At 37.7% G+C, this 23,059-nt stretch overlaps 1 protein-coding gene across 1 annotated transcript; it reads right to left on the bottom strand.

Moving 5' to 3' along the window:
- Positions 1 to 2,520: 2,520 nt before the first annotated feature.
- LOC103516994 (protein transport protein Sec31A) lies at positions 2,521 to 22,403 on the bottom strand. Its single transcript, XM_026829239.1, has 4 exons — positions 22,305 to 22,403; positions 9,241 to 9,363; positions 7,433 to 8,957; positions 2,521 to 2,585 (listed from the first exon to the last, which is right to left on the bottom strand). The coding sequence occupies exons 1-4, from the start codon at positions 22,401 to 22,403 to the stop codon at positions 2,521 to 2,523; spliced, it is 1,812 nt and encodes a 603-aa protein (XP_026685040.1).
- Between the last annotated feature and the right edge of the window lie 656 nt (positions 22,404 to 23,059).

Genomic DNA, 23,059 nt, shown 5'->3' with positions numbered 1-23,059 from the left:
ACAGACAACATGGGAATTGGGAGAAAGGAACGAATGGAATTTGTGGAACAGTAGGTACCAAATAAAGAGCGGAACGGAGAAAGTGGAAAAAGAATTAGTGGAAAGGAAGGAGGGGAACAGTGAAATTGAAAGGCAGAGAAAACCGGAAGTACCAAGAGGGACCAGTTTAAATGGATGGATCAAGAATGGATAAGTGAAGAAGAGGGGAACAGTGGTAATGGAAGTGTAGAAAAGAGAGAAGAGGAAAAGTGAAAATGGAACAGGAAGAGTGTAAAATTTAGACAGGATGAGGAATAGGAGAAGAGGAAGAATGGAAATGAAGGGAGAGGAACAGCGGAAATGAAGGGAGGGGAATTCTGGAAATGAAGGGAGGAGGAGGAGGGAAGTGTGCGCAGCATCAGTGTTCATAATGGGATAGGGAAGTAAAAGGAGATGAGCGAACAGTGGTCTTGCGAGGTGAATGACTTACCTACCTGTCGATGAGTAGGTATACTTTAATTTTTTTTTCTTTGGTTTTTATTGAAACGTTGTAAAATAAAACACATCCGAAGGACATTTTCTATTTTGTTCAAAAATATTTCTCTAAAAAATACCAAAATATCCAAGGAAAAAGATCTGTTAGATTGAAAACTCATTGAAGTTGTCTTTATTATTTTTAATTACGTGTATACTACTTACATAGATTACTGTACACTGACAGAAGACAGAAGGGAAAATGAAAATTACGTAACTTAAAGAGCTGGGCCTGACGGGCTTTTGAAAATTTTCATTATCCATGAAGTTCTCACCTCCTTGAACGAAACGAAATGCGTGCCGCGCCTTGCGACTGGTGTTCTTGCAAAGAGGAAAATGTGGTAATGGAAGTGTAGAAAAGAGAGAAGAGGAAAAGTGAAAATGGAACAGGAAGAGTGTAAAATTTAGACAGGATGAGGAATAGGAAAAGAGGAAGAATGGAAATGAAGGGAGAGGAACAGCGGAAATGAAGGGAGGGGAATTCTGGAAATGAAGGGAGGGGAATTCTGGAAATGAAGGGAGGAGGAGGAGGGAAGTGTGCGCAGCATCAGTGTTCATAATGGGATAGGGAAGTAAAAGGAGATGAGCGAACAGTGGTCTTGCGAGGTGAAGGTGAATGACTTACCTACATACCTGTCGATGGTATAGTTTAATTTTTTTTTGGTTTTTATTGTAACGTTGTAAAATAAAACACATCCGAAGGACATTTTTTTTTCTATTTTGTTCAAAAATATTTCTCTAAAAAATACCAAAATATTCAAGGAAAAGGATCTGTTAGATTGAAAACTCATTGAAGTTGTCTTTAATTTTTTTTTTTTTTTAATTACGTTTTTAATTACGTGTATACTACTTACTTAGATTAGTGTACACTGACAGAAGGGAAAATGAAAATTGCATGAACCTACGTAACTTAAAGAACTGGGCCTGACGGGCTTTTGGAAATTTTCATTATCCATGAAGTTCTCACCTCCTTGAACGAAACGAAATGCGTGCCGCGGCTTGCGAGTGGTGTTCTTGTAAAGAGGAAAAAATTCTCCCGCTCTGGCTAGGTTCTCGCATGACAAACAAAAAAATAAATCAAAAAAATTCAGTTCCTTAGCAAACTTCAAGCAGTGAGAACGTACGTTGTATTTTTTCTCGAGTTTTTATGTTAAACGAGTGTTTTTTTAATTAATTGAAAAATTAAATAATTTAAGCATTAATTAATTAAATTATTCGAGTGTTTCTTGTAAAATAATTGCAAATTTATCTCTTGAAATAATTGTCCTGTAAATAAGTATTTATCTACTTTCTAAATTTCAATAAAAAATAAAATAAAAATCCATGTTACCTCTCATTTCTAATCTAAAATCCTTACAAAATATTTCCAAGATTTCTTATTTTTAACCCATAAGTTTAATTTTATCACATGAAAATAATTAAATTTGTGAGTGATGTCCACACTATTAAATCCTCTGAATAAAATAAATTCTACTTTAATAAAAGAAGATCAGAAAATTTAATTTAATAAAATAAAAAATTAGAATAAGCTTCAGCACATATATCTTTCCATAAGAGAAATTTCAAAGTTGTTTACTACATTGCATAAGTTGTTTGTGTGTGAGTGAGGTCAAATCATATTGGATTAATTATTTGCCCGACTCCAGAGTGCCAACCTCCAAACTGTGGGGGTCAAGTGGATCGTTTTTTCTTCCGCCACAAGGGATGTATTACCCGGTAAGTCACTTAACAGGATAATGGGATGATGTGAACCTTAAACTGCTAAGGTCTTATCATCTTGAAAGCAACAAGAGAAGGAAGACAGTATAGGAGAAATCCAACTGTTCAAAGAATGACCGCCGTATGTATGAAGTCTAAAGATAAACTTTAGTTTAACTTGAAATGAAAATCTTGCCAAATTTCATGAAATCTAGCCAGTTATCTCAAGAAATGACATGAAATTGGCAACATTGTTCGTCTTAAGTTAAACTAAAGTAACTTTGGCTTTCATACATATGACGGTATGTCTTATTCACTTGCACTCTTCATTTTTACTCCACACACTTGCAGGAGAAACAAACACTCTGTATTTTCTGTGTGTAGAGTAAGAAATGCGGAATAAGGAGTGTAGAGTCATTTGAAGAACAGGCCTCAGAACTATAGGTTCCTGTTGAAATTATTACTGTCAACCTCTGAGCCCAAACATTTGACCTCATTAATTTTCCTAGTGTTTTATTCACATTGTCTAATTTTAATAGACCTAGTTCCTTACACAGGTTCTAAAAAAAAAAAACAAAAAAAAAATCCACATGGTTGGAATGGACCCTACTGCTTATTTAAGTACTCTATCAATCTAATTGAATTCATTTTTAACAGTGTCAACAACCTGTCGATTATTCAACACATGACCTGTATCCGTATGGCATTTCCTTTCATATTTTTTTAATTAGGACCTTACAGTACCCCTGGACTCGACTGACGGAGCATATAAACAGTCGGAGCAGTAGTGCTAATATGTGCTTTGAATTAAACATTAGCTTCCCAGCTTACACAATCATGCTAATAGAGTAGCACATTACGGTTCCTACAATGCATGGGCTAGGTATTACAAATATAGTGTCATAGGTACATCATACCTACCTAGTTGATTTATTATTATTATTTTGTCATACTTATTAAGTAGGTACTTACTTAGTTACTTTGAGTTTTTATGTAAGTCTGTTGTGGCTTGGTGTCCTCTCCGACTTAACTTAAGTAGGAATTTCTAAGCCTTCCATTTAAAGGATTATGGATTCAGTGAGTAGGTAAGTATGTAGGCAATACTTATATACCTATTACTTATGATGACTATGAAGTATGAACAATCCACATACATATCTATGAAGTATCAAGTATGCTTACTTATATGAGTTATGTATAATTATGCAATGCAGTGTTGTTCAACCTTTGTTTTGATTTTTGTACTTCTTAAAAGCTCTTGTAAATCATATCAGTGTTCCCCTATGCACCTAAACCCTTCAAAGCTTACAAACTGTGAGGTAGGTAAGTAATTAAACTTACAAACAGATATACTTACTCTTATAATTATGTAATTTATGATAAAGTGTAGAGTAAAACTTTCATGATACCTACTTTCTTTGCCTTTTCTCGTGTTCAGATGGGGTTGGCGGTTTTCGTCAGCCTCTCAATCAGTCCTAGGGCGGTTTTCACTGTAGCTACTTTATCTGAAACAAGCGTGGATTATAGCCAAATAACTGAAACTAAGTAGGTACCTATGATTTTTCACTCAAGAAACACTAGCTAGATTCTTCATCTTCTTCTTGATCCTCCTTTTCGTTTCTTTTCTTTTGATTACAAATTTAGTAGGTGCTAGTTTGAGGTCAGAGGTTAGCCTTTGGAAGTCAGTTCTTTTGTTTGATTACAAATTTACTAGAAGTTACTTAGTTTGATGAACGCTGCTAAATAATAAAAAAGACAATAAGTACTTACTTAACGGACAGATGGATGGATAGGTAGATGGATTAGATACCTAGATAGATAGATGGGGGGTCAAGTGGATCGTTTTTTCTTCCGCCACAAGGGATGTATTACCCGGTAAGTCACTTAACAGGATAATGGGATGATGTGAACCTACTGCTAAGGTCTTATCATCTTGAAAGCAACAAGAGAAGGAAGACAGTATAGGAGAAATCCAACTATTCAAAGAATGAGTCTTATTCAGATAGGAGAAAGCCAGCCGTTCCGAGAACAAACCTTATCTGTGTAGGATAAAATCCGCCCCGGACTAGAATCGAACCCGCGACCTAGTGCCTACAAGGCAGACGCGCTACCAACTAAGCTAACTAGGCTGTCTGATTTGAGAGGTTTGATAGAGGGAACTGTAACTGCTTAGGTCTTATCGTCCCGAAAGCGAAGAGAGAAGGAAGGCAGGCTAGGGGAAATTCAGTCGATCCGAGAACGAATAACGGCTTGTTTTAAATGTTCCCCGACTAAATTTCATGACTTGACTTGGACTCGAACCACCAACCTTCAGATTCAAAGCCCACCATGGTGATCACTACATTGAGGTTGGGAACACCCTATATAAGTACGGACAATGTACAGCGGAATGGATAGAGACTACTCATTCATTAGTTTTAATTTATGAAATCAGTATGACCTCTATCGTTTCCTGTGATGTCCTCTCCCTTCCCTTAACACACTGTGGATAAATATAACACCATGAATATAACACTATGAAGAATACCTATACACTTTACACTATCCATAGTGTGTTATATATATTACTAGTGGTTGACCCGTCCTTTGTACGGGACCACCACACACACACAAATACACCCCCCCACACACACCACACCCATCACACACATCCCATCACACCACACCCATCACACACACACACCACACCCATCACACACACACCACACCCATCACACACACACCACACCCATCACACATATCCCACCACACACACAACACCCATCACACACATCCCACCACACACACCCACCACACACACCACATCCATCACCCACCCACACCCATCACACACACCCACCCATCACACACCAACCACCCACCACACACACACACCCACCACACACACCCACCCACCACACACACACACCCATCACACACACACACAGGGCTAGGTATTACAAATATAGTGTCATAGGTACATCATACCTACCTAGTTGATTTATTATTATTTTTTTGTCATACTTATTAAGTAGTTACTTTGAGTTTTTATGTAAGTCTGTTGTGGCTTGGTGTCCTCTCCGACTTAACTGGTAGGAATTTCTAAGCCTTCCATTTAAAGTATTACCTATGGATTCAGTAATTATTAGTTCTGATGTTATGACTATGAACAATCCATCTATGAAGTATAAATATTAAGTATGCATACTTATATGCAACGCAGTGTTGTTCAGCCTTTCTTTTGATGTTTGTACTTCTTAAAAGCTCTTGTAAATCTTACCAGTGTTCCCCTATGCAGCTAAATCCTTCAAAGCTTACAAACTGTGAGGTACGAGTAGGTAGGTAATTAAGTAAACTTACAAACAGATATACTTACTATTATAATCATGTAATTTATGATATAGTGTAGAGTAAAACTTTCATGATAGGTAAGTACCTATTTTCTTTGCCTTTTCCCATGTTCATATGGGGTTGGCGGTTTTCGTCAGCCTCTCAATCAGTCCTAGGGTGATTTTCACTGTACTTTATCTGAAACAAGCGTGGTAGTGGTAATCAGCCTTTAGAAGTCGTTTCTTTTCTTTTGATTACAAATTTAGTAGGTGCTAGTTTGAGGTCAGAGGTTAGCCTTTGGCAGTCAGTTCTTTTGTTTGATTACGAATTTACTAGAAGTTAGTTTGAGGAACGCTGCTACTTAAATAATAAAAAAGACAATACTTAACGGACAGATGGATGGATGGATAGGTAGATGGATTAGATACCTAGATAGTAGATAGATAGATGAATGTTTAGATGGATGTCATCTATAATTCAGTCATGACTCGAGCATAGTCTCTTGTTGGAAGTCTTGGTCAGCGTATAAATTCATTCATTAAGTAAGCCAGGCCCGGACTCAGCATCTCACAGCCTAACAGGTCCCTGGGACTATTTCCTATGGGCTCTTCATATCTACAATTTTTTCAAACAATATTAAGCAAGTACCTACCAACTACTTACTGTTTTATTTTTATTTATTTATTTATTTTATTTACTCGTATTCTTAGGGCGAGAGAGAGGGAACTTCTGTAGGTAAACTGCGAAGAGTGTGAACTGTGAAGGTCTCATCGTCCTGAAAGCAAAGAGAGAAGAAAGATAGAATAGGAGAAAGCCAGTCGGTCCGAGAACGAACCTTATCTGTTTAGAATAAAGTCCTCTTTGGGCGGAAATGGATCCCACGCCCTAGCACTTACAAGGTGGACAGACGCTCTACCCTCCCAGCTAACTAGTACTAACTAGTATGGTTTTTAGTCCGTCCTTCCTTTATTATTACAATAGAAATTATATCTATATAAATAAATCTATATAAATAAAATTGTAGATTTGTTTAGTTATTTAGGTAGATTCTTAGAAACTTAACCCTTAACCCATCCTTTAGGGCTGTTTGCCTCTACACCTAAGTCTCGGAGTGGGCTTTTTGGGTATTAATAGTTATGTAGGCATGTAAATAGTACCATCAGTCACACTGTCCCACATACATAAAAGTGTGTCCACACATCGGTCGTCGATGTCGACTGAACCGTCCACACTGCCTCGACAACATGGATTCACCTCCTCGATGGACGGCCGGTCGACCATGTGTGGACACAGCTTCAGAAAATTTCTCTGTACGTCCAAAGGGGTAATTGCCCGAGCATCATGAGCACGTTGCTCTCTGGAATGAAGTTAGACGAAGTATTTTGTGACGAAGTACCTACATTTAACAGTAAAATCTAAAAAAATAATGAATAAAAATAAATACCTACCTAAATAAATAAAGTAGGAACAACAAAACATGTACCTACTACATTAGACTCTTGTGGACTGTGTCGTAGCATGCCCATCCCGTAGTGTGTCTCGTCAGGCGAACAACAATCGACATTCACGTCCCCATTTTGTTTCAATTTTCAGCGCACGTTTAAAAATTTGGCAACTTCACATTGATTTTTCTTCTTCATCTTCGTTGTCTTCCCCTAACCGATAGCTTTCTTGTCAAACCTTACTGGCTAATACATATATAATGTACTCCCTAACCGATAGCTTTCTTGTCAAACCTTACACTCGTTTTTTTATTACAATACCTAAAATTCATAAAAATTACATGGGGATTATTTTAAGATAGGAAATTTTCGAGCAAAAATTGGCCGCCGTACGCGGCTCAGGCTTGGGACTTGGAAAACTTTTATTATTATTATTATTATTATTATTATTATTATTATTATTATTTTTCCAAATACGTATTCCGCAAATGTAATAGAAAGTCGTGTGATGTTCACACCATTTTTACCTTGATCATTATCAAACGAAGGCTGTGGTAAGCTGGATACAGGGGGTTTGTGGTTAGATGTCAAGTTTGGAGGTCCAGCTCCCATGATTGGTTGGGAGTTGATGTTGGGAGGTTCAGCGCTTGTGATTGGTTGAAATATATTATTAGAAACAGGAGCAGCGAGGGAAGACTGGGGTCTGGAATACGGGGAACCTCCCATCAGAGAGGGATCCACCACATACTTTGAACTGATGCGTGGTGGGCCTGTAGGAACTACATTGGGTGTAGCTACAGCAGGGGGTGGGGCCATAGTGTTATTTAACACAGTAGGGGGTGGGGCCATAGTGTTATTTAACACAGTAGGGGGTGGGGCCATAGTGTTATTCAACACAGTAGGGGGTGGGGCCACGCTATTGGAAGAACTTGCAGACAGAGAAGTTCGTTTCATAGAATTTTGCGAGAAATAATGGCCGGACACGGAAGGTTGTCTTGCTGGCTTCACACCCAAAGCACACTGAATGTGACTCTTGAGTGCCGTCGTATTCTCATCAGTAGAATTACTCAAGCTTAGATAGGAGAGTGCAGTTTCCAGGTCACCCTGAGTTGCTAACATCTCAGCATAGGTTGATAGTAATTGTGCAAGTGTCCCGCCTACTGGTACTCCTTGGCCTCGTATCTGTAATGCTTTCTGTAAAATGAGGACCACTTCTACCAAGTCTTGAACGGATCTGTTATTGGTTTTCATCCAAGCTTCCACCAGGTTGTTAATATTACCCGAGACAATATAGCAAAGTTCTGCCTTTATGGCGAGATTTCCACCTTGAGCTTCTAGACGTTTGCCAAGCAATTGACACAAGGTTGATAGTTGACTTGGTTCAGCCTGGGAGACTATGGCTACTAATACTTGTATCCAATGCGTCAAGTCACATTTCTCAACTAGTCTTTTCCAATCTCTACTAACTACAGCTCGCATTAAATGAGAGAGGTTAGATTTGTTAGCTTGAAAGTATCGTGATTTTGTACGTTCTTGCAAGGATTCATCTCCAGCACTGGCCAATAGAAATGCATCTGCATAATTGTTTTCTGCTATACAAATATCTACAGCCGCTGCGATGTTTCCTAGGAGCAAAGCTTTGGTAAGATCGTCACTTGCATTCAACTCAATTACAGTATCATTATCGTCCAAGTATTCATTGTTAATATCCACATCAACACTATTCATACTCAGCGCATCTCTTGGATAACCCAGTAAACCAAGCAGAGAGTAGCGAGGTTCACGATCAAAGTACGTGGATACAAAGCGCCAGATATCGGCTTGTATAGGATCAGCTGCAGTTGATAGCTTATGACTACAGTAGACGGAAAATTCCCCAACTTCCAAGCTGGCTTCTAACGCTCTGGATCTTGCAATGAGGGCTGGATCAAAGGTTACTTGATATACAGTAATGTACTTATTATCTCCGGTGAATGCAACCATTTTCCCACCGAACTGAAAGCACACAAATTATTATAAAGTGAATAAAAGGCGGGGTACAAAATTGATTTCTAATCTTTTTTGGGGTGGGATGGAGTTTTGTTCATTTTTTCGGGCACTTGAATTATTTTGGGAGGATTTTTTATGTCAGGAAGTGATATTTTTTGGGGGGATCTCATAACTTATTGCAGAAACTTACAATAATATGAGCGTAGCGCAATAAACACCCTGTATGTCCAGCGCGACCATGTGTGTGTATACAACCTCCCTCCTCACATACTAAGGACGGGTAACTTACCGCAAATTTAGCTCCAGCAGGCTTCTTGAACCACTTGGGAGGTTTCTTGAGTTTTGCAATGATCTGATGAACAGGACCTGTTGTTTCAGCATAAGTGTCTATTCCGGGGAACGAGTCTGCAATCTTAAACAAATAACAAATTCACTATACCTATACAGAGCGTTCGAAGAGTCTTGGAACCCCTCAATATTGGTTTACCGGCGTCCTCGTGAAACGCCAAAACCATGGACAAAATATTAAACGTAGGAAAAGTTTTGCTGGCCTCAAACTCTGTTCCCCGTGTATTTCTTATGGGGAACTAAAAAACGTCAATATCTCGGGAACGGTTTGGAATTTCGAGAGTTTCCGATTTTTCACAGTACCTACGACAGACACCGAGGCGAATACAATAGTCCGTCCCTTATACCTTTTTATTACTATTGTAATAGTAAAGGGAGGACGGACTAAAAATTGAGAATTTTTTTTATTATTTTTTTATTTTCATTTTAGGAATGCAATGTTTCTTCTTCTTCTTCTTCTTCTTCTTCTTCTAATTATTAGGAGAAACAAAGCAATACCCCATATTTCCCTTTTATTCAGTTTCTCTCACTCTCTCTTTCCCTCAGTGTATGTATCTTGTATGTTTGTCAGTTTGTCCCTTCCCTAGGTAAGGCATGTCTTCTGGCATTTTCTACTTCTTCTCTATCTCCAACCTTCTCATCTCTTCTCTTACCTCCTCCTCCTAATCGTTTATCCCCCCCCCCCCTGCTGATGTCCCTAGAGAAGTGTGTGAACTGACTTTGCTCGTTCAAATATTTACGATTTGGACAGCCATTTTCTCTCTCTCTCTCTCTCTCTCTCTCTCTCTCTTTTTATCGATTTTTCCCCCGTGTGTTTTTTTATGGGACTTGAAGCCAAAACCAAATGTCAGCCCAAAGCAATCACCCCAGGGCTGATTGAGAGGCTGACGAAAGACACCCACCCGTCTGTACAACGGGAAAAGGCGAAGAAAAAGAAGTAGCCCGCAATGATCACAATCGAACCCAGGACCTTCTGTATGACATGGGAATAAATAAGGCTTCATTGTTTCTTCCCAAATTTCCACCTTTCGCTCTCTCTCTCTCTCTCTCTCTCCCTCTCCCTCCCTCCCTTTCCTCCCTCTTTTTTTTTCACTTCCCCGTTTCTTTCTCATTACCCCTTCTTCGTCCCTCTTTCACACCCTAACCAAGATATTACAGAGGGAGACAATCTCATTCCTCCTCCACCAAAATCTTGCGGTGAACAGCAGATACCACCTGGCTCACCAAAGGGTTAAATGGAGAGAAGAACAGGCCTCAGAACTATAGGTTCCTGTTGAAATTATTACTGTCAACCTCTGAGCCCAAACATTTGACCTCATTAATTTTCCTAAGTACCTAGTGTTTTATTCACATTGTCTAATTTTAATAGACTACTTCCTTAGATATGTAGGTTCTAAAAAAAAAATCCACATGGTTGGAATGGACCCTACTGCTTATTTAAGTACTCAATCAATCTAATTGAATTCAGTTTTAACAGTGTCAACAACCTGTCGATTATTCAACACATGACCTGTATCCGTATGGCATTTCCTTTCATATTTTTTTTAATTAGGACCTTACAGTACCCCTGGACTCGACTGACAGAGCATATAAACAGTCAGAGCAGTAGTGCTAATATGTGCTTTGAATTAAACATTAGCTTCCCAGCTTACACAATCTTGCTAATAGAGTAGCACATTACTATACGGTTCCTACAATGCATGGGCTAGGTATTACAAATATAGTGTCATAGGTACATCATACCTACCTAGTTGATTTATTATTATTTTTTTGTCATACTTATTAAGTAGATACTTAGTTACTTTGAGTTTTTATGTAAGTCTGTTGTGGCTTAGTAGGTATCCTCTCCAACTTAACTACTTAGTAGGAATTTCTAAGCCTTCCATTTAAAGTATTATGGATTCAGTGAGTAGGTAAGTATGTAGGCAATACTTACATATTACTTATGATGACTATGAAGTATGAACAACCCACATACATACATATCTATAAAGTATCAAGTATGCTTACTTATATGAGCAATGCAGTGTTGTTCAACCTTTGTTTTAATGTTTGTACTTCTTAAGTAAAAGCTCTTGTAAATCATACCAGTGTTCCCCAGCTAAACCCTTCAAAGCTTACAAACTGTGAGGTAGGTAATGGTAATTAAACTTACAAACAGATATACTTACTCTTATAATTATGTAATTTATGATAAAGTGTAGGGTAAAACTTTCATGAAACCTATTTTCTTTGCCTTTTCCCATGTTCAGATGGGGTTGGCGGTTTTTGTCAGCCTCTCAATCAGTCCTAGGGCGATTTTCACTGTACTTTATCTGAAACAAGCGAGGATTCTAGTGGTAATCAGCCTTCAGAAGTCTCTCCTCCTCCCACCCCCTTCTTTTCTCATCTCTCCCCTTTCCTCCCTCTTCTTCTGTTTTTCTTTCTCTCTTTTCCTGTTTCGCTTGTTTACAAATTTCAATTATCCCTAATTACCTTGTAGGAGAATACCTATTATTACATGAAATAATCTCTCTCTCTCCCCCCCTCTCTCTCTCTCTCTTACTCTTTCTCTCAGTTTCTCTCTCCTTATTTATGACATTCCTTCTTTTTATCCTTTTCTCTGTTTTTCTTGTTTACAATGTCAATTATCCTTAATTTCCTTGTAGCGACTACCTAAGGGTCCTAAGGTAACACAATATTAACTTCTTTCATTACCTAATCTCTCTCTCTCTCCCTCTCTCTCTCTCCCTCTCTCTCTCGCTCTCCCCCTCTCTCTCTCTCTCTCTCTCTCTTACTCTTTCTCTCAGTTTCTCTCTCCTTTATGACATTCCTTCTTTTTATCCTTTTCTCTGTTTTTCTTGTTTACAATGTCAATTATCCTTAATTTCCTTGTAGCCACTAAGGGTCCTAAGGTAACACAATATTACTAACTTCTTTCATTACCTAATCTCTCTCTCTCCCTCCCTCTCTCTCTCTCCCTCCCTCTCTCTCTCTCTCTTACCTCCTGTTCACCTCTCCTCCCAAAAAGGGCCGTTGGGGGCCCTAAAATTTTGATCAGCAAACTTCTTATCTCTACGAGAAGTATGACTTCCTTTTCTTTTCTTTTGATTACAAATTTAGTAGGTGCTAGTTTGAGGTCAGAGGTTAGCCTTTGGAAGTCAGTTCTTTTGTTTGATTACGAATTTAGTGGAAGTTAGTTTGAGGAACGCTGCTAAATAATAAAAAAGACAATACTTAACGGACAGATGGATGGATAGGTAGATGGATTAGATAATTAGATACCTAGATAGATAGATTAATGTTTGTTGGATGTCATCTATAATTCAGTCATGACTCGAGCACAGTCTCTAGTTGGAAGTCTTGGTCAGCGTATAAATTCATTCATTAAGTAAGCCGGGCCCGGACACAGCATCTCACAGCCTAACAGGTCCCTGGGACTATTTCCTATGGGCTCTTTCTATCTACAATTTTTTTTCAAACAATATTAAGCAAGTACCTACCAACTACTTACTGTTTTATTTATTTATTTATTTTATTTAATAGTACTTCTTCTCTTTCTCTTCTTTTTCTTCTTCTTCAAAACTAACAAGAACAAGTGTCGTTTTACCTGTTGGCCGCAGAAGTAAAAACGTAAAGTCGCGCTTTTGTAGTTTTTTACTTTAGGAAAATGATATTAAGTATGAAAAAACAAACACACTTCCAACATTGTTCCAATTGGACGGCAGCCAAAACGGTTGTGTGGAAACCAAGTAACTCGGTCATTAGTAATTAATTGTATTTAATTTAATTTTTGTTAATTAATGGAACTCATGAGAGAGCATGGCTCCCTTGGAGGTAAAGTAGTTTTGGCCCTTGTCCTTTTCTGCCCTATCTAACCTACGAGTATGAACTAAGTAACTACTAATTAAGAACTAAGTACTTAGGTACTTAACTAAGTACCTACTTCATTATGTTAGTTACTCACAATAATTAAGCATAATTAAGTCAAGAGCCTTTTCATATTGAGGGCATTTACGCCATTACCAACCAACCTTTGAAGGAGTAAAATTTTTTTTTTGTCCATGTCCAATTTTAATTAATCTTTGTTTTTTATTCTTATCATTATTTTGAAGAAATCGAATTAATTTATTTCAAGAAATTAAAGAAGAATGGTAGATAAGTAGATACAAGTAGTTTTATAATAATGCAAAATCTTGGAATGCAAAAGATTGTTAGATGAATGTAGGCAGATAGGTAGATATCTTGATGGAGAACTTTGTGATAGTTTGATAATAAAGAATCTTATGGAATGCCACAGCCTCTTGTGATGGTACTGGACTGATGGCATTGCAGATTGCATCAGAGGCTGGCAGTTCAAAGGTCGGAAACATGTACAATGGAGGCATGGAACGTGGGACACAACACATTGGTTGCAGTGGGAGCTTTTAGCTTGGATCAAGGAAATGTGTCGCAGTGGAATGTTTTGCACCTGTATTTTATACTGTTTAGCTGAGTTTAGCCCATTTCAGTGGTGTAGTGGTCAGCACGGTGAACTTCAGATCTTGGTACAACATAGGCAGGCAATTCGAATTTGTCAAACTTAAAACTTTCTTGACTTAGCGGGGCGGAGCGCTACCGTGCTCGTTAATTTGAAGGGCAAATTTCGTGACTTTTTTTATATTGAGTTCATTATATACATAACTGTATCAGTCCATTTAGGCTGTCTCTCCGTTCAGACAAAGTCAACCAAGTGATTCTTGACTTAGCGGGGCGGAGCGCTACCGTGCTCGTTAATTTGAAGGGCAAATTTCGTGACTTTTTTTATATTGAGTTCATTATATATATAACTGTATCAGTCCATTTGGGCTGTCTCTCCGTTCAGACAAAGTCAACCAAGTGGTTTACATTTATGTATCTCAGGAACTTCAACAGAATCATACATCCGATTTCAATTTTATTGAAAAAATATGAAATCAATCTAATTAAAATCAATTCAGTTTTCCCCTTCTTTATTTTTTTCTTATTTTATTATTTTTTTCTTATTATTGTTTATTGTTTAGTCATAGTTTTGACTTGTTTTTTTTTTCCCCTTTCTTTCATTTGGTGTTTACTTATTCTTGATTTATGTACAATCTTGTCTTCCACTTTCATTGTTACCTCTTTCTTCTTACTGAAAAACGAACTAAACTTAGCTACATATGTAGTAGGTACCTGGTGCATAATCATCTTTAAAAATGCTAAAGACAAATCACAAGAATACAGTAATGAAACTAAAAAATCTCTTTAAGATATTCATCATTCAAAAAACAGCAAAATAGCAAACAAATGAACATAAACTACTACTCCATCAGTAAAAACCAACTGTCAAACAATACATCTGATCCAGGCAACATCTGATACATATGCTAATAAAAACACACTTACTTAGTACAAATACCAATTCACAAGTACAACTAGAAAACCTCTTCAAGATATTTTTCATTCAAAGAACAGCAAAACAACACAACAAACGAACATAAACTACTGGCCCCATCTCAACATGAAATCGCGAAAACCGAACACAATAGAGTTGTTAATTATCAAGTGACACAGAATGCACGATGGCTCATCATGTGAATAATATTGGCAACTGTTCAATACAAGTCGCACACCACCATTAATATCAGAAGAATAAGTGAAAGAACTCCAAGACAAGATTGTACATAAATGAAGAAGAATTAAGAATAAATGACAACGGAAGAAGGCAAAAAACTGAATGAAAACTATTGAACAAGGGGAGAATACAAGTCGCACACCACCAGAACAACAGAACTATCAGAAGAACAAGTGAAAGAACTCCAAGACAAGATAAATGAAGAATAAGTGGCAACGAAAGAGGTCAAAATAAGTAAATAAAACTGAATGAGCAAACAATGTGATCGTAGACGATGATAAATTCCATCAAAAACTGATGGTTGCAAAGAAGAGACAAATAAGATAGGAACCGGCGTGAACGACTAGGGTATTCCTGTGTTAAAACGCCTTATCCGAAAAAAAAAAGAACAAAAACAAAAAACATAGGACATACTTAAGTAATAGAAGATCAAGTGAAAGAAATCTGAGACAAGATTGAAGAATAAATAGCAAAGAAGAGAGGGCGAAAAATTGAATAAAAACATAGAAACTAACTGATAATGAGTTTACAGTTGAAACAGGGCGATATAAAGGTCTTCCAAAAACTGATGGTTGCAAACGAGAACGAACCTCATCTGTTTGGGATAAAGTTTGGCCCGGGCGGGAATCGAACCCACGACCTATAAGGTGTAAAGAGAAGAAAAAAAATGTTGTTCCTTGGACATACTTACCTACGTGAATATACTTATTGTACTATAATACAATAAAATTAACCCCCCACCCCTCAATACCCTCATATATCTAAATTACCACCACACACGCACTCTCTCTCGGCCACTTAGCTAATTAAATAATTACTTATTTATTTCCTCGGTACACCGTTTTTACACTTTGGGCTCAACCTCCCCCCTCTTCCTTGTTACAATTTTGTATGTGGTGAGAAAAGCGGACCATATTTATGTTACATAAAGTTATCTACACATGAGACGGTCCGGAGTAGTCCGGTCTGCACCGAACCATTCTCATGACCAAAATTCGGTCCGCCAGACTACTAATTAGTGCTGGATAAATCGCCAGCCTAGTTAGCTCTTAGTTGGTAGTGCGTCTGCCTTGTGAGCGCTAGGCCGCCACTATTATGCACCTCCATAATTCCCCTCAGTAAGTAGGTACATACCTGATGCTCAAAACTTACCAGTCTGTGTGCAAAGTGACTATAATAACCAGTTACCTACCTCTATAACCTGTACCTGACTGCCTGATCATCATTTAACCATTAACTGCCTTGCAAAACCTTTGAATGGAAACAATGCACAATCAAAGGTCATCTGTGCTATTTATTTTCGTTTATGTTTTTAGTTTGATAACTACAAGTTCGGCCATGCCTTTTCCACAAGTTTGGCCATGCCTCGGGATGAACTAGTAAAATAATAAAAATAAAGTGGAAAATTTTTTTAATAAAACAATAATTTGAGATCGCACTACCATAGGGTTTCGTTTATTTTGAAGCAGGATTTTTCCCCCAGAAACTGCATCGACGGAGGTCTTATCATCCTGAAATCGAAGAGAGAAGGAGGACAGGATATTAGAAGTGGTTTGGACATGTGGAAAGAAGAGAGGAAGCATATGTGGGAAAGAGAGTGAGAAGAATGGAAGTGAGCGGGAAGAAAAACAGAGGAAGACCAAAAATGAGATACATGGACAAGATCAAAGAAGGTTTGAAAGAGAAAAACTTAGATTGCAGCCTCGCCCAAAACCGAGCAGCTTGGAAAACACAAACACGAAATGTCGACCCCACTTGAGTGGGAAAAGACTAGTAAAAGAAGAAGAAAATAGGACATACTTAAGTAACAGAAGAACAAGTGAAAGAACTCTGAGACAAGATTGTACATGGTGAAAGAACTCTTCGACAAGATTGAAGAATAAATAGCAAAGAAGAGAGGGCAATAAAAACATAGAAACTAACTGATAATGAGTTTACAGTTGAAACAGGGCGATATAAAGGTCTTCCAAAAACTGATGGTTGCAAAAAGAAAGAAAGAAGAAGAAAGGTAAGCACAGAAGTAAGTGAAGAACAAATAACTGAAACTAAGTAGGTACCTATGATTTTTCACTCAAGAAACACTAGCTAGATTCTTCATCTTCTTCTTGATCCTCCTTTTTATTCTCCTTCTCCCTTCTCTTCTTTTTCTTCTTCTTCTCCTTCTCTTCTTCTTCTCCTTCTCCCTTCTGTCCTTCTTCTTCTTCTCCCTTCTCTTCTTCTCCTTCTCCTCCTTCTCCCCCTTCTCCCTTCTCTCCTTCTCCCTTCTCTTCTTCTTCTCCCTTCTCTTCTTCTTCTCCCTTATCTCATTCTTCTTCTTCTCTCTTCTCTCATTCTTCTTCTTCTTCTCCTTCTCCTCCTCCCTTCTCTTCTTCTTCTCCTCCTCCTCCTTCTCCCTTCTCTCCTTCTTCTTCTTCTCTTTCTCTTCTTTTTCTTCTTCTTCAAAACTAACAAGAACAAGTGTCGTTTTACCTGTTGGCCGCAGAAGTAAAAACGTAAAGTCGCGCTTTTGTAGTTTTTTACTTTAGGAAAATGATATTAAGTATGAAAAAACAAGCACACTTCCAACATTGTTCCAATTGGACGGCAGCCAAAACGGTTGTGTGGAAACTAAGTAACTCGGTCATTAGTAATTAATTGTATTTAATTTAATTTTTGTTAATTAATGAACTCTCATGGGAGAGCATGGCTCCCTTGGAGGTAAAGTAGTTTTGGCCCTTGTCCTTGTCTGCCCTATCTAACCTACGAGTATGAACTAAGTAACTACTAATTAAGAACCAAGTACTTAGGTACTTAACTAAGTACCTACTTCATTATGTTAGTTACAATAATTAAGTCAAGAGCCTTTTCATATTGAGGGCATTTACGGCATTACCAACCAACCTTTGAAGGAGTAAAATAATTTTTTGCCTATGTCCAATTTTAATTAATTTTGGTTTTTATTGGAATGGACCCTACTGCTTATTTAAGTACTCTATCAATCTAATTGAATTCATTTTTAACAGTGTCAACAACCTGTCGATTATTCAACACATGACCTGTATCCGTATGGCATTTCCTTTCATATTTTTTTAATTAGGACCTTACAGTACCCCTGGACTCGACTGACAGAGCATATAAACAGTCGGAGCAGTAGTGCTAATATGTGTTTTGAATTAAACATTAGCTTCCCAGCTTACACAATCATGCGTGGATGCATAAGGAGTAAGAATAACTAAAAATTTCACGATTCCAAGCAATGTACAGACAAATCTACAATTTTATTTATATAGATGTGTTATATACATATAACACACTATGGATATAACACCATGCTCTACTCAACTTAATGTACCGGGCTGTGTTTGTGTGAGTAATAATCAGTGAGTAAAAGACTTCTGTGAGTAATAGACATCAACATGTGTTAGACCTTAGAGATGAGAGATGTTTCCCGTAATAACTGATATTTTACTATTAAATGTACACCCTATATAAGTACGGACATGATGCTACGGGAAATGTCCATTCTATGTACCAAGGACATGCAATACTGACTTCTTCTGTGATGATCTCAAGTGCCTTCTTACTGAGCGCTTGTGACGATAAATCAAGGAAGTCACGCTTTAAAGACCTGTGTGTACGGGAAAAGTTCCTTTTACAGACACGTAAAGGACATTCTTAAGAATGTTCGTATGTACAACTTACATTATAAGACAAATCTTTAAGGACATTTGGATAAATATAACACCATGAATATAACACTATGAAGAATACCTATACACTATCCATAGTGTGTTATATATAACACACTATGGATATACATAACACCATGCTCTACTCAACTTAATGTACCGGGCTGTGTTTGTGTGAGTAATAATCAGTGTATCAGTGAGCAAGAGACTTCTGTGAGTAATAGACATCAACATGTGTTAGACCTTAGAGATGAGAGATGTTTCCCGTAATAACTGATACTTTAAGTACTATTAAATGTAAGTACTTATCTATATAAATAAAATTGTAGATTTGTTTAGTTATGTAGGTAGATTCTTAGAAACTGAACCCATCCTTTAGGGCTGTTTGCCCCTACACCTAAGCCTCGGAGTGGGCTTTTTGGGTATTAATAGTTATGTAGGTAAATCTGGTAAATAGTACCATAGGCCAGTCACACATACCTAAAGGTGTGTCCACACATCGGTCGTCGATGTCGACTGAACCGTCCACACTGCCTCGACAACATGGATTCACCTCCTCGATGGACGGTCGGTCGAGCATGTGTGGACACAGCTTCAGAAAATTTCTCTGTACATCCAAAGGGGTAATTGCCCGAGCATCATGAGCACGTTGCTCTCTGGAATGATGTTAGACGAAGTATTTTGTGACAAAGTACCTACATTTAACAGTGAAATCTAAAAAATAATGAATAAAAATAAATACCTACCTAAATAAATAAAGTAGGTAAGGTAACAACAAAACATGTACTACATTAGGCTCTTGTGGACTGTGTCGTAGCATGCCCATCCCGTAGTGTGTCTCTCGTCAGGCCAACAACAATCGACATTCGCGTCCCATTTTGTTTCAATTTTCAGCGCACGTTTAAAAAATTTGGCAACTTCACATTGATTTTTCTTCTTCAACTCTGTTGTCTTCTTATTCTTCTTTTTATTTTTCTTCTTCTTTCTCTTCTTCGTCTTCTTTTTCTTCTTCGTCTTCTTTTTCCTCTTCTTCGTCTTCTTTTTCTTACTCCTCTTGTTCTTCTTCTTACTCTTCTTTTTGTAAGGATTTCCTGCAATCTGATTGGTTCCTTCATTTTGGGTTGATGACTCATTGCTGTCACATTGATCTGGATGAACTATAGCTACTTAAACTGTCTCATGTCCCTCTATCCTAGCACAATCTGCAGCACCAATACATTTGTATCTATTGTGTGAAATAATATATCTGACCATATCCCTCATCAAATGGATGATAAAACACATTTCACATAAGTGCTATAGTCACCAGAAAACCACAAGATGACCAAGAGACCCATTACGAGTATACCCAAGTACCATTAAACATGAGACATAACTTTATGTTTATGGGATAGAAAGCCACATTGTCTTTTCGCTAAAATCGTGTTTATGAGAAGGATAAAATTGAGATGGTTGTCCTAGCACAATCTGCAGCACCAATACATTTGTATCTATTGTGTGAAATAATATATCTGACCATCGCCCTCATCAAATGGATGATAAAACACATTTCACATAAGTGCTATAGTCACCAGAAATCCACAAGATGACCAGAGACCCCCATGATACCCAAGTACCATTAAACATGAGACATAACTTTATGTTTATGGGATAGAAAGCCACATTGTCTTTTCGCTAAAGTCGTGTTTATGGGATAAAATTGAGATGGTCAGACAGTAGACAATGTAGTTTATTCTGGGACATGAAATGCTACACTGCATTTCAGATTTTCAAGTTCGGAATTGAAATGCTCCAATACGGTTCATATTTTCTGTTACTCTGGGACATTAAAGCATAGTTTTATATTCAGTTTTCCCCTTCTTTATTTTTTCTTATTTTATTAATTTTTCTTATTATTGTTTATTGTTTCGTCACAATTTTGACTTGTTTTTTTCCCTTTCTTTCATTTGCTGTTTACTTATTCTTGATTTATGTACAATCTTGTCTTCCACTTCTTCCATTGTTACCTCTTTCTTCTTACTGAAAAACGAACTAAACTTAGCTACATATGTAGTAGGTACATAATCATCTTGAAAAATGCTAAAGACAAATTACAAGAATACAGTAATAAAACTAGAAAATCTCTTTAAGATATTCCTCATTCAAAAAATGGCAAAATAGCAAACAAATGAACATAAACTACTACTCCATCCTAACGTAAAAATCAACTGTCAAACAATACATCTGATCCAGGCAACATCTGATACATATGCTAATAAAAACACACTTAGTACTTAGTACAAATACCAACTCACAAGTACAACTAGAAAACCTCTTCAAGATATTTTTCATTCAAAGAACAGCGGACAGTAGACAATGTAGTTTATTCTGGGACATGAAATGCTACACTGCATTTCAGATTTTCAAGTTCGGAATTGAAATGCTCCAATACGTTTCATATTTTCTGTTACTCTGGGACATTAAGTAAATGATGCCTGCATTGGTGATGGGTGAAAGAAATGATGATGGGTGTGGTGTGTGTGTGGGGGTGTGTTTGTGTGTGTGGTGGTCCCGTACAAAGGACGGGTCAACCACTAGTCAAAAATAGACCTTTACCTGAATTGCAACAATGTAAAGATTTCCTGCAATCTGATTGATTCCTTCATTTTGGGTTGATGACTCATTGCTGTCACATTGATCTGGATGAACTATAGCTACTTAAACACTTGGGTAGAAAATTTCCGCCCTGACCGGGCTTCGAACCCAGCACCTCTGGGTGGAGAGTCTGTGCTCTTGATCACTCCGCCACAGAAGGGTAGGTTTGTACCTCCTTACTGGTAGTTGGGTATTTTACACGGGAAGGGGGGTGAATTCTGTAATTTTGCAATCTTGTTTTAACTATTTTTTTAAATTTGTAAAATTTCAATAAAAAATTACATATTAGGTAGGCACTTTGCATATTATATGACTTGGCGGTCTGGTGCACTGCCGCTCTTCCTAATTTACAAACACAAACGCACTCCTAGCACAATCTGCAGCACCAATACATTTGTATCTATTGTGTGAAATAATATATCTGACCATCGCCCTCATCAAATGGATGATAAACACACATTTCACATAAGTGCTATAGTCACCAGAAAACCACAAGATGACCAGAGACCCCCATTATACCCAAGTACCATTAAACATGAGACATAAGTTTATGTTTATGGGATAGAAAGCCACATTGTCTTTGCGCTGAAATCGTGTTTATGAGAAGGATAAAATTGAGATGGTTGGACAGTAGACAATGTAGTTACATATGTAGTTCAGTCTGGGACATGAAATGCTACACTGCATTTCAGATTTCCAAGTTCGGAATTGAAATGCTCCATTCGCTATTACGTTTCATATTTTCTGTTACTCTGGGACATTAAATGATGCCTGGGCATTGGTGATGGGTTTAAGAAATGATGCTACGGGAAATGTCCATTCTATGTACCAAGGACATGCAATACTGACTTCTTCTGTGATGATCTCAAGTGCCTTCTTACTGAGTGCTTCTGACGATAAATCAAGGAAGTCACGCTTTTAAGACCTGTGTGTACGGGAAAAGTTCCTTTTACAGACACGTAAAGGACATTCTTAAGTATGTTCGTATGTACTGACATTATAAGACAAATCTTTAAGGACATCAATAAATATTGATAGCTTCTGATGAGACAAAGAATAGCGACGGAAAATGTCCTTTTAAAGACATGCAAAGGACAGATCCATTCGTCCTAGAGATGCCACTTGTAACTCTTCGTCCATGCCTCTTGTCATGATGACTTTGATGACACAGTTAAACGGTACGGCCATTGGCCAATTCAGCTATTATTCTACATAGAATGCGAATGATAGATATATGACATTTGCCAATAAAGAAATTACAATGATGCAAGATACAAGTATTTTAAATGTGAATGGTAGATAATCAGATACAAGTAGTTTTATAATAATGCAAAATCTTGGAATGCAAAAGATTGTTAGATGAATGTAGGCAGATGTCTTGATGGAGGACTCGGTAACTTTGTGATAGTTTGATAATAAAGAATGCCACAGCCTTATGGAATGCCACAACCTCTTGTGATGGTACTGGACTGATGGCATTGTAGATTGCATCAGGCTGGCAGTTCAAAGGTCGGAAACATGTACAATGGAGCATGGAATACAACGTGGGTTGCAGTGGGAGCTTTTAGCTTGGATCAAGGAAATGTGTCGCAGTGGAATGTTGTGTATCGCATCTTTTGATTTGATGTGAAATAGTGGTTGCTGAACATAGGTCGAGTAGTGTGCACCTCGAAAAAAGAGATTTTTTTTCTTTTTTTTAAGAGGTTGGATAGAGGGAACTGTAACTGCTAAGTTCTTATCGCCCCGAAAGCGTTAGAGAGAAGGAAAGACAGGATAGAAGAAAACTAGCCGTTCCGAGAACAAACATCCGTGTAGGATAAAATCCGCTCCGGGCGGTAATCGAA

This window comes from Diaphorina citri, unplaced genomic scaffold (genome assembly GCF_000475195.1).
Source record: "Diaphorina citri unplaced genomic scaffold, Diaci psyllid genome assembly version 1.1 scaffold1717, whole genome shotgun sequence".
Classification (NCBI taxonomy): domain Eukaryota; kingdom Metazoa; phylum Arthropoda; class Insecta; order Hemiptera; family Psyllidae; genus Diaphorina; species Diaphorina citri.
Note: the sequence above shows the minus strand (reverse complement) of the source record. Positions and strands in the feature narration are given on the sequence as shown.